The sequence below is a fragment of the Lathyrus oleraceus genome, chromosome 7, assembly GCF_024323335.1.
Source record: "Lathyrus oleraceus cultivar Zhongwan6 chromosome 7, CAAS_Psat_ZW6_1.0, whole genome shotgun sequence".
NCBI lineage: Eukaryota > Viridiplantae > Streptophyta > Magnoliopsida > Fabales > Fabaceae > Lathyrus > Lathyrus oleraceus.
In genome coordinates, this window is record NC_066585.1 from 15,098,051 (window position 1) to 15,115,509 (window position 17,459).

Here is a 17,459-nt window from a genome sequence, read left to right on the forward strand (position 1 = left end):
ATAAAGCCTCCCATTTTGTCACCTCTTAGTAGGAGAAAAAATATGAGTTTATATATTATTGTGTCGGATACGACTATAGGGAGTATGTTGGCCCAAGAGGATGTTAATGGTGTCGAGAGATCTATATATTACCTCAGTCGAATGTTGATAGATGTTGAAACTAGGTACATTCTCATCGAGAAATTATGCTTATGCTTGTACTTTTCCTGTATGAAATTAAAGCAATATATAAAACCAGTTAATGTTTATGTTTCGTCTCATTACGATGTTATTAAACATATATTATCTAAACCTATTCTGCATAGCCGAATTGGAAAATGGGCACTAGCTTTAACAGAGTTCTCTTTGACTTATAAACCTTTAAAGGCCATGAAGGGCCAAATTGTAGCAGATTTTCTAGTAGATCATGTTATGATTGAACCTTCACTAAACATGGTTGACACAAAACCTTGGCGGTTATATTTCGATGGGTCAAGCCACAAAGACGGAACAGGAGTTAGGGTGTTAATATTCTCCCCACAGGATGCTCCGACGAGATTCAAATGTAGGATCAACGAAAAATGTTCCAATAATGAGGCTGAGTACGAGGCCCTAATAACTGGTCTTCGAATATTGAAAAAGTTGGGAGCCAGCAGAATCGAGTTAAAAGGAGATTCAGAGTTGGTAATCAAGCATGTCACACAAGAGTACAAATGCATCAAGGAAAATTTGTCGAAGCATTTTGTGACGGCAACGCAGCTGTCGAAGTACTTTGAGGTTGCCAACATAAAGCATGTGTCGAGAGATGAGAACCAAGAAGCCAGCGATCTAGCCCAGATCGTGTCCGGGTATAAGATGTCTAAGTCAAAATTCCAGGATATTATTAAAGTCCGGGAGAGGATGGTGTCGAACGCACCACCGCTAAGGGAAGATATCCTCGACGGAAATGGTTGTTGCAATGAAGGGTTCGACAAAGAACGTCTCAAAGATTTTGAATTCGACAATTCCTGGGGACACGAAGTTTTCACTGTCAACAGTTCATCACCATTAGACTGGAGAAAACCAAGTTTGGAATATTTAGAGAATCCAGTCGGAAGCACTAACAGGAAAATCAAATACAGAGCTTTGAGCTATGTGCTGCTAGGAAATGAATTGCTGAAGAAAACACCAAAAAGAGTATTACTTAAGTGTCTAGGAAGTACAGAAGCATATTTGGCCATATATGAGGTGCAGAGTGGAGTTTGTGGTGTGCACTAGGCAGGCCACAAGATGAAATGGTTGTTGTTCTGATAAGGCGTTTATTGGCCCAGTATGTTGAAGGATTGTATCGAGTTCGCCAGAGATGCCAAAAATGCCAGATGCATGCAGGCGTTCGACACGTGCCAGCGAGTGAGTTGTATGCGATTATCAAGCCATGGCCTTTTAGGGGGTGGGAGTTAGATGTCATTGGTGAGATTCGACCAGCCTCATCAAAGCAACAAAAATTCATCCTGGTCAGGATAGACTACTTCACTAAGTGGATTGAAGTTGTCCCTCTGGTGAAAGTAGATCAGGAGGCGATGATCGAATTCGTCCAAAAACATATTATTTATAGATTTGGCATCCCATAGACCATTACCAAAGATCAAGTTTCGGTGTTTGTGGGACAAAAGATGCAAGAGTTCACTACCGAAACGGGTTTTAGGTTAAGCACTTCCACACCTTATTATGCACAAGCAAATGGCCAAGTCGAAGCGGCTAACAAAGTAATAATAAGTCTGATTAGAAAACATATTTCCAAAAATCCAAAAAATTGGCACAAGACTTTAGACCAAATCCTATGGGCTTGTCGAACATCCCCAAAGGAGGAAACAAATTTGACGCCTTTTCGACTAACATTTGGGCACGATGCCATATTACCAGTAGAAATTTGTTTGTAGTTCGTCAGATTACAATGCCTAACGATCTTCAGTCGGAACAACATTGGGAGCTGATGTTTGATGAACTGGTCAATTTGGACGAAGAAAGATTGACTGCGATGGAAACACTGGTACGACAGAAATAACATGTAGCCAAAGTGTACAACTGAAGGGTAAGAGAAAAAACCTTTGCAATGGATGATTATGTTTGGAAAGTAATCCTGACTATGGATCGAAGAGATTGAACTCTAGGAAAATGGTCGCCAAAATAGGAGGGACCATTACAAATAATCCAAACATTTACCAATAACGCTTATGAGATCCAAGAACTTGGTATGGATAAATGGGTTTTGAGAGTTAATGGGAAATATTTAAAGAAATATAAACCTATGCTACAAGAAATCCATATTCAAACATGACAAAATTCATTAATTCATTAAGTGGCCTAAAAAGGCGCTACAAAAATGGTCGATTAACCTTATAGGAAGAAAACAAAAGAGATCAGGCGGGAAATCTAGATTTGAAATCCTCAAAAGAGGTTATCTCATGAACAATCCTATTTTCTAGAGAAAATTTCTTTCCAAGCAGTTGTTTGATGTTGTCCTCAATTTTAAGGGTTGTTTCCCCATGGGAGATTCCTTTCAGAACTTTGCGGTCGACAACCTCTTGCGTTGGAAGCTCTTCAGCCGTCTCTAAGGGAAGCCTTTTGTGCTTCCACATCAACAATTTTTTTATTCAGTTCGGTTATTTGGGTTTGGTAGTCCTAAATTTATTGGACGAAGGCTTGTTGTCAACGAAAGCATTCCTTTTTCTTGGCTTTAAATTCGTTGAGTTTTTGCTCACATGCTTAGAGTCCCATTCAAGCCTTACCTCAGTGAGTTTCTCCTTGATTTGAAGGTCAACATTTTGACGAAGGTTAAGGTCCTTGACAAAGAAGGCCTCAAACTCGACAAAATACTTGACCATCGAGGCAGGAAGGTAATGAAGTGAAAGTGAGTCAAGGAACTTGAAAATATTACGGGCTAGTCCTTCTTCTGTTTCAAAAGCATGTAAAAATTCTCTCTCGAAGAGTGACACCTTCAGTTGTTGAAGTATGAAAGTGACCTCAATATTCAGCTCCGAGGAAGGAGCCACGATCGAAGATGGAGGTGGCGCATCGGTCGAAATACGACGGAGTTGTTGTAGTTTCTGAAGGGCCTCCGCAGGTTTCCATTGTTTCATAATCCTAATCTCACTCGAAGTTAGAACCCGGGTGGACGCAATTTCGTCAATAAAATTTGGCGGATTTAGAGTTAGTGGGGAAACAGGATTTTGTTGAACCACTAGTGAGGCACTCTGGAACTCAACTTATCGTTGTGGACTCAAGACAATGTCGGCAGATGGATTGTCGGTCTTATCTTCTGCCACAGCTTCGTCCAAAATTGGAGAGGCCATAGGTTCCTGGAAGATGGAAATATTAGGACTCACGATGGAAAGAAACCCATAGTTTGTTAAGGTAAATATGGACGAATACCTGAAGAACCACGGGAGGTGGAGAAACGGTAGGAGTCCTCTCTGAATCATGAGGAGTGAAAGCTTCCTCGAGGTCATCTTAGATTGCAGGGGTCGAAGTCGAAGGAGCCACCTTCGATGGAGTCTTTTTAGCCTGAGCCTTTTTCCTTCGGATAGGAGTAGGGGGCGTTTTGGGCAGTGCCTTCGACATCGGGAAAATGTGTGAATGCACACTACCGTTGTACTCCTCATTGTCGACTGAAGGTACTTCTTTAGGGACCTAAAATTCATAATAAGTGAGAAGTTAATAAAATTTGTTAAGGTGGAAAATCTTTATGTCGTTGGTGCACAATACCTGTGAATTGGTAGTCGAGGGCTCCCGTTGTTTCTTCGAAGGCTTGGCTAGAGTTGGCTCAGATAAGGGAACGACCCTCTTTCGACCCTGATAATAGAAACTGTCAGTTTTACATCCACAAGAAAATAGGAAATGAAATTAGTGACATATACCTTTTTGGGGGCTTCATCGACTTGTTCGGTTTGGATTATGTGATCGAGAGCATTAACAGACGGTGGTGGAGGCGGTATGTCGCCAGCAATAGTGGATAGAACGTCAACCATATTCTGAAGAAATTGGTCACTAGGAAAGGAATGACTCTGGTAAAGGATTGTTGAAATTTGAACACTGGAAGTTCATAGCGTTGGGTAGATTTACAGAAACGAAGGAAAGTTGTATGGTCATCAACATTTAATGATTGACTAGACCATACAATATCGGTCACATGTGATACCAGAGGTTTCGAAACCATTTGACTTAAACCAAACTGGCAAGCTACCAAGTTGGGTTGATAACTCATGCAACCATACCCCTTCGACCCTATTTCAATTCTGTAAGATAACAATGTAGGAGTCAAAAAGGCTCTCCATATTATGTTTGATTGTTCTGCGGCCTGTGGATAACCACCTAGAAAAGGATCTTTAAACCATTTTAGGCCAAATGTCCGATCAGCAAATGGAGCCATGCCAGGAGCAAACTTATCTGCTTCGATGAACATATTTAGGTACTTCATGAAGAAATATTTGTTGGGAGTCTCCTGGCATGTTGTCAAATCCAACCTAGCCCCTTCAATTGGTCGATCTTCAGTTAATCTCATGATGCATTTTGACACGGGATACCCAGCTGATACTCGAAGGTGGCATTTAACCAGTGTTGTAGAAGCCACAAGAGACCCGACGAATTTAGGGCCTTGAGAGTGTTGGATAGGAGTTTTAGTTTTAGGGTTGTAAGCCTTAAAACCTAATACAAAGAGGCTAATGGTAATTTGCCCAAAGACACCTATCGGCCCTCATGAATTTGGATCACCAGGTTGATGTATCTCTTCGCTATCTGCAAGGAGCTGGGACAAAATACATAGTACGAAATCCATAGTGTGAGGAAGGCTATGTGTTCTTCATCAGATACCTCGACGGAGTCTTTGTTATGGTGATCCTCGATGTAATTCTGGAGACTGGCTCGACTGAACGAGAAAGTAGTTTCCATTGGACGTGTGGGGTCGGAGACTTTTCCCAACGGCGAAAGGCCAGTGATGGCCGCCACGTCAAAGAGTGTGGGCGTTAGCATCCCACATGGCAGTCGGAAGGTGTTGGTCGAACCCTCCCAGAAGTACAAAGAAGCTAGTAACATACAAGGATTAACGCGATGGGCATACCTCGATATTTGGATGGCATAGAATATCCATGCACTCCTCCATTGATCTTGGCGTTTTCTCTGAACCTTGTTAAGCCATGCCAGATATTCTTTGTTTCTAGGAGTATGCATGAATCTGAAGACTCTAGATTTAGCCTCCATGAATCTAACATCGAGTACGACGAACTTGTCGAAGGCATGAGGAATAACAGGTGCATAGCCAGGGAAAAAGATGCAACGACTTTTGGTGAAGATTTTGGCTCCGCGAGAGGCCCATTAAACGCAAACAGATTCCTATTGACACAAAATGAATCAACATTTGGCGCTGCCAGTTTTTCATCACTGCTTCGTCAGAAGAAGGAAATTGAGGAATGCAGTTCATACTTTTCTTGGCAGTAAGCTTAAAGGTAATGGGGTTATTTCCAGTGGCGTATGTAGTAAGTTCTTTGATATGGGAAGAAGAAGCCATTAGGAAATGAAGAAAATGGGGCGAGTTTGGAGTTTTTTGGATGACATATTCACTGCAGAAGTTGCTGAAGAAATGTGCAAGAAAAAAGCGTGGTTATGGAAGCAGGAAAACTTAAAGGGTGAAGAAAGAGTTATTTATAATCTAGCAAGATGAACAGTAAAAAACTAGCCAATTGAAAAATGTCCAACAAAGGAGTAGTGAGAGAGTTAGTGGGTTCGATTGAAATCCCACGACCTAGGGATAGCTGATAATGATGGTAGAGTGTCTGGGAAACCGCACTGTAGGAAAATCACCATCACACCTTAAAACATAATTAGTGATAAGACGGCTAGCCGAAATTTGAACAATCAAAAGGCAAGTTCCTCGGTCGGCGAGCTCAAGTCGAAACCATCCTTTTTAAGGGGCAATGTGTTAGCTAACAAATTTCGGCCAGAGAAGGTAAAGCATGGTCGATTAGGAAGTCCGTCAGAGTATGAGGTCGGCGAGGAATTGGACAGTCCAGGATTAACATCAAAAGGGCCATCTGAAGTCGAAAAAATCTCCATGATGAGGAATGATCATGGGTGGCCTAAACGTGGGTAGTTATCTACGTACATGGGAAAAGTGGGCCGACACGTGACATCTCAAGACAGATTCGTAACATCTCGACAATTACTTTTTACTAGTATTTAAGCAAGTGTTAGGGATCATTTCAAAGGAGGCATTTTTAGCATTTGCAGTAGGAGTACACTTGAAGTACCAAAGCGTTTATGAGAAAAGAGTCATCTCCCTACAAAAAAAGTACCTTTGACTCCATTTATATTCATCAGTCATTTAAACTTATCAAATTCTCTTTATTTTATTGCCTTACTTTTACCAGATTTTCGTCTTTTATTGCATTTACTTTACTGCATTTCCAACTCGCCAAGAGTTATATTCACTCCTTTTGAACGTTCCAAAGACTTTGCCTACTAAGCCATCATACACTCAACACCAAGTCTAGGACTTTGTAGCCGGTCCTGCAAGTAACCCTCTCATATGAAGGCTAGAGATTGTTCGCAATAAACAGATATACATAGGTAGCATCTGAAGTTTGATTAATTTGAATCCCGAGAAATTATTTTAGTTTTTGCATCAGACTCATTTCAAATTCTGCCTGCATTATCTTTAAAAACTCTTGACAAATAGAGGGGTTAGCCTAACCAAAAGTTATATCATCAACATATATCTGACAGATCATAAGGTCGTTTATGATGTTTTTACATAAGAGAGTGGAATCGATTTTGCCTCTAATAAAATTATTTTTCAGAAGAAGGGAACTTAGTCTTTCATACCAAGCTCTGGGAGCTTATTTGAGACCATAAACAGATTTTTTCAGTTTAAAAACATGTTCTGGACATTTAGAGTTTTCAAAACTAGGAGGCTGAAGAATGAACACCTCTTCTGAAATATATACATTCAAAAACTCACTTTTGACATCCATTTGATATAATTTGGTGGAGTGATTTACAGCGAAAGATACAAGTAAGTGAATAGATTCTGACCTGGCGACTAGAGAAAAGGTTTCATTATAGTCAATAACTTCTTGTTGATTGTAAACTTGTGCCACCAGTCGTACTTTGTTTTTGACCACTTCACCCTTTTCATCGAGTTTGTTTCTGTATACGCATTTGGTTCCAATCACATGAGTTCCCTTGGGTCTTGGTACAAGATCCTAGACATCATTCTTCACAAATTGATCAAGTTCTTCTTTCATTACCAGAATCCATTCTTTATCTTGAAGAGATTCTTTACAGGATGTTGGATCTATTAGAGATACTAGTCCTAGAAGTGTTTCCTCAGAGACCTTGAACGTTGATCTTATTCTGACAGGTTCATCCTAGTTTCCCAGAATCAGTTCTTCAGAAACGTTTAGTCTATTTCTTGATCTTTTTTTATTGATTGAGACTTCAGGTGCTTCTGATGTTTTCCTTTCTGCTTCTTCATATTCTTTGGTCTTTTCTTCAGAGCCTGCAAGAGTTATCTCCAAGTGTGCAAGATTCTCAACTAGCTTTAACTTTTCAGAGTCAAGATTATCATCAAATCTGACGTGTATTGATTCTTCCACAATTTTCATTTCTGTATTGTATACTCTATAGCCTTTAGAGCAATATGAGTATCTCAACATAATACACTTTTGTGCTTTAGAGTCAAACTTGTTCAGATTATCTTTAGTATTCAGAATAAAACAAGAACATCTGAAGGGATGAAAATAGGAAATGTTAGGTTTTCTTCCCTTACATAGTTCATAAGGAGTCTTCTCCAAAATAGGTCTAATAGAGATTCTATTATGAATGTAACACGATGTATTCACTGCTTCAGCCCAGAAGTGATTAGCCACATTTGTTTCATTGATCATGGTTCTGGCCATTTCTTGGAGAGTCATATTCTTCCTTTCTACAACTCTATTTTGTTGTGGAGTTCTAGGACAGGAGAAATCATGGGATATTCCATTTAAGTCAAAAATCTCCTCAAAAAATTTGTTTTCAAATTCCCCACCATGATCACTTCTGACTCTGATGATTTTAGAGTCAAATTCATTTTGCACTTTTGAGCAGAAACTAGTGAACACGGACTGTGACTAACTCTTATGTCTTAGGAATTTTACCCATGTCCAAAGACTATAATCATCAACAATGACAAGTCAATACTTCTTACCATTGACTGACGTTGTCTTAACAAGTCCAAACAACTCAATGTGTAGAAGTTCCAGAGGCTTAGAGGTAGAAACAACATTTTTATTTTTGAAAGTTGTTTTAGTGAATTTTCCTTTCTTCCATGCCTCATAAAGAGTATTTAAATAAAACTTCAGCTTAGGTAGGCCTCTAACTAACTCAAGTTTATTTAGCTGTGAAATCCTCCTCAAGCTAATGTGACCCAAACGTTTATGCCACACTCATTGCTCTTCATTTACAGACATTAAACATTTTACATTTTGATCTTTTAAATCTGAAAGCTTAATTTTGCAAATGTTGTTCTTCCTCTTACCAAGGAAAAGGACTGTGCCATTTTTTTAATTTATAGCTTTGCACATTTTTTTATTAAAGATTATATCATAACCGTTATCACTTAATTGACTTATGGATAACAAGTTATGCATTAATCCTTCAACATAAAGGACATGAGAAATAGAGGGAAGAGATCCATTACCAACTGTTCCAAATCCTCTTATTCTTCCTTTCTGGTTTCCTCTGAAGCCTACGAAGCCAGCGTCCTTAAGTTCTAGACTTTGGAACATAAACTTTCTTCCTGTCATGTGTCGCGAGCATCCAGAGTCCAGGTACCATGATTGGTGTTTTAACTCTGATGCATAATATATTTGCAACATATACTATTTTATCCTTTGGTACCCAAAATCTTTTGGGTCCTTTATGATTAGTTCTCCTAGAGTTTCTGACAACTTTGGGTTTTCTAGTATCATTGAATTTCTGTGTTTGTGCATGTGTGTAATGATAAGAAAAAGGGGATTTAGGTTTGTTTTCTGTAGAAGATTTTAAATCATCTTCATTAGAGTCATATATGATTCCTCTTTTCTTATTGTGACTGACACCATAAATCATAGAAGCCATTTTGCTTCTTTCAAGACCGTTATTCAGAAATTTCTGAAAAGCTTTTTCATATTTATATGTGATGGTGTCAGAAGTAGATGAAGATTTAGAACAAGTTTCTTCAAGTTTTAAACATTTTTTGTTTGAGAATTCATTTTCCTTTTCAAGGATGAAGTTGTTTTCTTTAAGTTCAGAAACTTCTTTCTCAAGCTTCCCACACTCTTCAACAGTCTTTTCATGAACCCTTTTTAGGCTCTTGAATTTTTGTCGAAGCTTCTGATAAGAGCTTAGAGATTCTAATAAACAGGCTTCCAGATCAGAACGATAAAAGTCAGAGAATACCTCCTCAGAGTCAGATTCCTTTCCAGATGAGCTTCCAGATGTGGTAGCCATGAATGCAACATTTTCCTGTTCCTCTTCAGAGTCAGATTATGAAGCATCAGATTCAGAGTCATCCAAGGTTGCCATGAGTCCCTTATTTGTTTTGAAGGAGTTTTTCTTGAATCCTTCTTTTCTGGAACTGTCTTTCTTGAGATTTGGACATTCATTTATGTAGTGTCCAGGTTCTTTACATTCATAGCAAGTTACCTCTTTGTTTGGTCTGCCTCTGGAAATTGACTTTGGACGATCTCCCTTATGTCTGGGTCTTCTGAAGTTGTTATTCCTTTTTCTTCAGAGTTGTTTGACTCTTCTGGATAAAAGAGATAATTCTTCTTCATCACCAGAATCTTCCTTTTCAGAGTCATCATCTTCTTCTTCTTCAGCTTGAAAGGCTTTGTTCCTTTCTGGATTTCTTCTTTCTGATCTAGACTTCAGAGCCATTAATTTGCTTTTCTTTTGAGGTTCATCTTCCTCTAGCTCTATCCCATTACTCTTGATGGAGCTTATGAGTTCTTCAAGGCTTATGTTGTTGAGATCCTTGGACAGTTTTAAAGCAGTAACCATAGGTCTCCACTTTTTTGGAAGACTTATGATTATCCTTTTGACATGATCTACAGTTGTGTATCCTTTATCCAGAACCTTGAGTGTTGCAACTAAAGTTTGGAATCTAGAGAACCTTACCTCAACATCTTCATTATCTTCCATTCTGGAGGCTTCGTATTTTTGGATTAAGGCCAGAGCCTTAGTCTCTTTGACTTGATTATTGCCTTCATGAGTCATTTTTAAGTAATCAAATATTTCTTTCACTGTTTCCCTGTTGGTGATCTTTTCGTACTCATTGTAGGATATTTCATTCAACAGAATAGTTATGGCTTTGTGGTGATTCTTGAAGTCACGCTTTTGATCATCACTCATTTTGCTTCTTGTAATGACAATACCAGAATCAGATACTAGTGGTTCATAACCATTTGTAATAATGTCTTATAGGTCAGTGCCATAGCCTAGGAAGAAGCTTTCAATTCTATCCTTCCAATAATCAAATTTCTCTCCATCGAACACGGGAGGTTTAGCATTGTAGCTATCTCTTTCAGTTACGTTAGCCATGATGTTTTTCTCACACTGGATCTCTCTACACTGTTAAGTGTTTGATTCAAAAATCAATAACAAAGCCGGAGCTATGATACCAATTAAAGGTAGAGAAAACACAAGAAAGGGGGGTTTTATTTGTTTTCACTGACAATAAAAACTTTTAGCAACACCACACATAAAGAGATAAAAACAAATGACGCAGAAGTTTATCCTGGTTCGCTTAAAATTCAAAGCTACTCCAGTCCACCCGGCCAAGGTGATTTTTCCTTCAATAAGGACTTAATCCAAGAATCTATAAATATTACAACATGCGTCTAAGAGTTTAACAATATCTTAGCCCTCTCAAGTTCACAGACTTCACAAGTCACCTGAGGAATTATAACAACTATTGAGAATTACAAGAATGTGTTTGATGCTTCTAGATAAGCAAGATGAACACGATTAATAACGAATGATCAATGATCACACTAAGAGCAATAACTCGTGTGTGATAACTGAATTATAAAATAACAAGAATTTAGTATATGATAAAATGTATGAGCAAAATTCTTGATTGAGAGCTTTGTGTCTTCTTATGCTGATAGTGAGGTCTATATATAGTGCTTGAAGATGATACCGTTGGAGAGAGCATTAGTATTGATATATTGTCAATTATGGGACTTAATGACATTAATTTCATGTCCTTTCCATATCAGTATGGGAGTGTAGTCAATACTATCCATATATAAATCCATACCATACTTAGATTTCTTCTTTGTTAAGTTTCTGATTTTGATTAGTCAGAAGATCTGTTAGGCGTCAATCAGAGTGAGTGGAGTTCAGAGCCTTTAGGTAGCGCTTATATTTTTCAAATAGTTTGTTTGTTGATTGGTCTTCAGAGTCAACTTGACTAATCTTCATATAGGGTGTCTTCTAATGTAAGGATCTTCAGAGTTCATATGTAGGATCTTCAGATGCAGAGTTTCCAGAGTCTTCAGATGAACTTCAATGACAGATTCTGTGAGTGATTCTTTTGGACAAGCTTGTGATCATCGTCATATATGATTTATGCATTTCTGAGTAAGTTGTTATGTACTTTTTTGTCGTTAGATGGTGCTCAATCAGATTAAGTTTACCTTAGAGTCATGCATACTTAGAGAATTTATTAGGGTACCAAATTGATTCATTCTTTGTTATCATCAAAACTTAGAGATATATTGCATAACCAAAATCTTGTTCTAACAGCGACTTCCCATAATAATGAAGATTTTGATCTCAATGGTCTTTCTATGAAGCAAGTTGTTACTGATAAATTAGGTAACCTTATGCTACCTATTGGAGAAGATTGGAGTGTATGTGATGCTGATACTTTTGGAGCCATCAGTTTGAGACCTTGTCTATCATGTATTCTGAATCTCAAACTTAACTAGATGGATGTACAAAGTACCCTCCTCAATAGTGTAAGACCCCAATTTTGGCCCTAAGATCCCTCATGGCCCATATCATATCATATCATGGCCTCAAGGATCACTGCATGCCCTAGTTTCCCTCCTAGTGGGTAGATTGCCTTGTGAGTTGATTCTTGATCACCAAGCATACCTTGCATTTGTGTATATTTGCTTTCCATATGTTATCTTTCAAAAAGTACAAAAATATTGTCAGTCTAACCTTGTTGCTTGCAGTTGAAGCAATCATCAGCAATTAGGTCAAAGACAGTCAACAGTCAGTCAAAGCAATGGATGGTGGCCATTCTTACAGAATTTGGGCACCATGACCAATAATCAAGAGTTCATACAACTTGGGACATCATTTGAAGTCAAGTTCTCAAGGATTTAGGGTTTGGAATTCATCAGAAATGCTTCAGTCATCCAAAACCCTAGAAAAGTCAAACTTGGTCAACTGTGGATTTAATCAGTGATTTGATGGATAGAATTGATTTGAAGGAGCTCATCCATGCTTATATAAGCCTCATATATCATGCCAAACCTCATCATAGAAGAATTTGAAGCAAAATCAGAAATTTCCCAAAATAGAAAGTGGACCTGTAATTTTAACTGCCAAAAATGGAAACTTCTTGATCTTAAACTTACATCATGATACAAGCTTCAAATGAATTTTTGCCCAACATGAAAGTTGAAGATCTTGTTCTCCCATTTTCAAAAAGTCCAAGAACTCCCAAATCCCATGTGTGGTTGTCAAGATATGATCAATTCAATTTCAAGAATTTGTGAACTTCAACAAGCCATATCTCATGAACCATAAGGCCAAATTTGGTGGGGTTTTTTCCTACAAACCACATTTCATCTCCTCTTTCCAAAAATATAAATTTCATGAACCAAAACCTTGCCAATCAAAATGGCATTTTTTGACTTGTTTCATTTAAAATTCAAGTTTGACCAAAAGTTGACTTTTTGATTTAGCAAGTTTTAACACTTTTGGCCAATTGGGAATTGTTTGGAAGGCTATTTGCAACATGTTCCAAGCCCAAATTCATGCTCATGCTACTATCATACCACCATTTTGGCCAAAGGTGCAAAATTAGCAATTGGTTGAAATAAGTAAATCCTTGTTAGCACTTCATGAGCAGACATAAAACAGCAAATATAATGGTCATTTGCAGCCTGTTTTGAAGCCCAAATCGTGCAGACCTCACACCCTCCATATGCTTATGTACAAACTTAGCAAAATGCAAATTGGCTTCATTAAGTTAAGCAAGCTTAGCATGTTATTAAGTAACCTTAAACAGACCATATATAAGGAATTTTCTGGCCATTTGTAACCCTAGCCACAGCCACAAACTCACCAGAATACTCTCTTCTCTCATTCTTGCATTTTTCATCTTTGCAAAATTCTGTCAAAAACTTCAAGAGAACCACGAGCACCTTTGCTTCCTTCATCACTTGGACAACCTTTGGGAGCCATTTTGGACCTTGTTCCTCAACTGTAAGCAGAGGAAACTCACTGTTCTTTTGCAAGCTCTCTCATGGCAGATTATGTCTCAAGCTAGCTCGTGCATTCCTGAGTTGAAATAGCTTCATCATCCATCATTTCAAGGCCAAGAGAACATCTGTTTCGAGCTAAAGTAGTCAAATAGCAACTGCATCATCATTTTGCTTCAGTATTGGTAAGATTTCGAATTACTCCATTTATCAAATCATGCTATGTCTAGGATAGATTTTTTGATGTTGGTTACAATGCACCTTGAACCATTGAAAATGCTTAGCTGAGTGAAGAGAAATCTGACTTTGAAGTTCTATGTTCAAACTTGTTTTTATGGATTTCTCTTTTGTGAGCTCAAATTGGTGATAATGATTGTTAGAATATGCATGAGTGATGCTTGCTGGTCGTATTGGTGTGTGTAGTTTCATTTTCTGGGCATGCTTGTTCTTGATGATTTTGATGAAGATGATGAACACCCTGTAGTTTAAACCTTTGAACCTGCCCAGAATTCGCATGAAATTAGGTTGGTTTGTTGCTAGCTGATGTCTGCATGAGTATTATTGCCATGATGTTTATGAAACTATGCTTGAAATTTGTTCATAATGATTGGATGGAGATGATGCTGCCATGCTGTTTCTTAAACCCTAAGGGTTTTGAACTTGAATCACGATTGGTTGCTTGTTGTTTTGCCCTGCGAATTCACTGTTCCATTGAGGAACTGACCAATAAGAACATTTCGTAGCTTTGGCTGAAACGCAGTGTTTAGATAAATGAGGCGCTTATTTACCAAATTGCCACGCCGGTCAAACCTTTGACTTGTTATCCATCTTATTTGTTCATGTTTGATCCAAATTATTCATCAACTTTCAACAATTCATTTTTCACTCAATTTAACTCCAAAAATCATGAGATTTTTTGCATCCTGTTCACAAGAATGTCTATTATTTAATCATGATTTTTATTGAATTTTTGATTGGCTGGATTTTAAATGGCTCTAGGGTTCTTAACATGTATGCTTATTTAACACCTTTTGCCAATCCTTTTGTGAAATGATCATGTTGCATCCATTTGAGTTGAAATTTTTTGTGGTCATTCTACACTCATTCATGCTCATTTTGATGTAGAGTTTGTGCATTTATCATATGTGGTTGTTGAGATATAAATTTCCTAAGTAGGGTGTGACAATTTGTGTCACACTAATGTTATGCCAGTTCATGATTTTTGTTGACATGCTTTCTGGCTTCCAATTAATGTGAAATTTTGCATGATCCCTCTCTCATATGTCTAGTTTGTGTATGAATTTTCTTGGATTTAATCATGCCATTTCCTATTTGTTTGTGAATTTTCTTCCCTGCCTAGTCAAATGTTGACTTTGTGTGACACTTCTTGCCAAATCCTTTGTGAAATTCTCATATCTTATTGGATGATCATGAAATTTTACATGTGCATACTAGACATCTTGAGCTTTGCATTGGTGTTGATCCCATTCATTTCTCATCTGTTTTCATTTTGTTATGATTTTTTGAAGTTGACCCATGAATGTTTGACTTCTTTATGCATGCTTGAATATGTGTTGACTTCCTGATTTTAATTGACCATCTTCCCATGATCCAATTGAGCTGAAATTTTATATGCATGTCATTATGTGGATTGTGATTGAGTATGAATTATTTCATAATTTTTGGAATTGATTATGTTTGGGTTTGAGCTTGGTCTTGCTGTTGACCTTTTGTGTGCTCCCTCTTGCCATGTTTTGACTTCTTTGGTCTATAAAATGATATTGATGCATGATATGAGTTTGAAACCAATTGTGTTTGCTTCTCAAATGTTTGAACTTGACTTTGGTTGACTTTCATTTGCTGTTTTGTCTTTTATCATTTATTTTTGACCCTAGGCTTGCCCTAGTGGTCTCTTGGCTTATGTTGAGTTCATTTGTTTCAGGTTAAGCATTTGCCTCAAAGAAACCATTGCCAATTTGATTGAGCTTGATTATATATCATGTGCTAACCTTTGTTTTGTAGGTGGTATGACTCATATGAGTTGGGTCTTGTGCTTTTGCACTTCTGTTTACTGTTAACTGTTGATTCATTTCCTTCTGATTTAAATTGTTGAAACTGTGTACTGATTAGTTGGACTATTTCAGGTACCCTTTTAGTTGCTTAAGTTCTTTGAACTTGCTTGCTTTGCTATTTAGCAATTTGATTTGAGGTAATCCCTCTTTCTTCATGTAGTCTGGAGACCCGGCTTGTTATTTGGCCGGGCAAACTGTGTGAAGTCCTCCTTAAGAGGCAATGCTTGTGTGTGTTTAAAATTGTCCCAAGCAGGAAAAGTCCTTCAAGTAAGGCAATTGGTAGATCAAAGGGATAAGTAGCCTATCCCCTACTATTCAGTGAGTCCTCTCCTTGCTCCCATTACATGGTTGTAGCATTGAGATAAAAACCCAAGATCTATCGAGTCTAATGTGGAAAGAGTTCCTACTTTCTGAACTCCCACACTTTCTGAAATGCTCTCCCTGATCAGGGATAAGAGCAATGAGGCACACCCCTCATCTCCTTTCATCTGCTTCACCTTAGCCTCTCAATGGCAAGGTTAAGAGCAATCTTTTACCCTATTCCAGTTGGCCTCAGTGCCTAACCCTCTTGTGTGAGCCTCCTTGTTTGGCTATAGAGTGTGCTGTTTGATTCTTGATTGATTGATTGATTACTTCATATGCACATGTTTGTTTGTATGCTTTATGCATTTATCATCATTTATTGCTCATCAATGCATAATCATCTCATTTGTCCTTGTGACATTATCATTGCTGTTTACCCATTGAGGACAATTGTAAGACCATTCATTGGCCATTGCTCCTATGATATGGAAGTGAGTATAAGACCATCACCTTGGCCACTCATCTTATCTTTGCCTGATGCATTTGTTGATTGTATGTGAGGTTTGTAGCACCTCAAATTTGCACCCATCATTGTACATACATTTTCATATTAGGTCATAGCATATCATGGTCCATTGCATAGCATTGCATTGCCTCTTTTGCCTCAAGTGCAAGCCAATCAAGGAATTGGGTCAAACTGATCAGGAGATCAGTCAGTCAAGCAAGCAAGCCCAATTCTCAAGGGAGCCAAGGCCTTGGGGTTTGTCCAACAAGTTCACATGGCTTGGAGGTCTATTTGAAGTATTTTGGTCAAGGGTTGAAGACTTGGAGATCATCAGTTCATACACAGACAGTCAAAAACCCTAAAAAAGTCAACTGTCAGTCAAGGCAGTGGATGGTGGCCATTCTTGTGGAATTTGGGCACCATGATCAATAATCAAGAGTTCATACAACTTGGGACATCATTTGAAGTCAAGTTCTCAAAGAATTAGGGTTTGGAATTCATCAGTTTATGCACAGACAGTCAAAAACCCTAAAAGTCAACTGTTGGTCAACTGTCCATTTAATCAGTGATTGGATGATTGGAATTGGTTTGTGAGAGTTCATTCATGTCCAAATAGTCATCATACATCATGCCAAACACCATCATGGAAGAATTTGAAGCCAGATCAAAAATTTCCCAAAACGGAAACTGGGCCTGTAACTGAAACCTGCCATAAATGGAAAGTCTTGATCCTCAAACTTACATTTTGATACAAGCCTCAAATGAATTTTTGCCCAACATGAAAGTTGAAGATCTTGTTCTCCCATTTCCAAAAAGTCCTAGAACTCTCAATTCCCATGTGTGGTTGGCAAGTTATGATCGAATCGATTTCAGAAAATCTTGAACTTCAAAAGGCCATATCTCTCAAACCATTTGGCCAATTTTGGTGGGGTTTTTTCCTACAAGTCACATTTGATCCCCTCTTTCCAAAAATATAAATTTCATGAGCCAAAACCTTGCCAATCAAAATGGCATTTTTTGACTTGTCTCATTTAAATTCAAGTTTGACCAAGGGTTGACTTTTTGATATAATCATTTTTTTACCACTTGGCCATTGGAATATGT

General features: G+C 38.1%; 1 protein-coding gene across 1 annotated transcript; it reads left to right on the forward strand.

Annotated features, from left to right (window-relative positions):
- Window positions 1-210: 210 nt before the first annotated feature.
- Window positions 211-1,236, forward strand: LOC127101734 (uncharacterized). The gene has a single exon (XM_051039183.1). It carries the CDS (start codon window positions 211-213, stop codon window positions 1,234-1,236), a length of 1,026 nt encoding a protein of 341 aa, XP_050895140.1.
- Window positions 1,237-17,459: the final 16,223 nt, after the last annotated feature.

Bases quoted from the DNA above. Each gene is read 5' to 3' on its own strand.
- LOC127101734 (XM_051039183.1), top strand. From the start codon at position 211: ATGAAATTAAAGCAATATATAAAACCAGTTAATGTTTATGTTTCGTCT.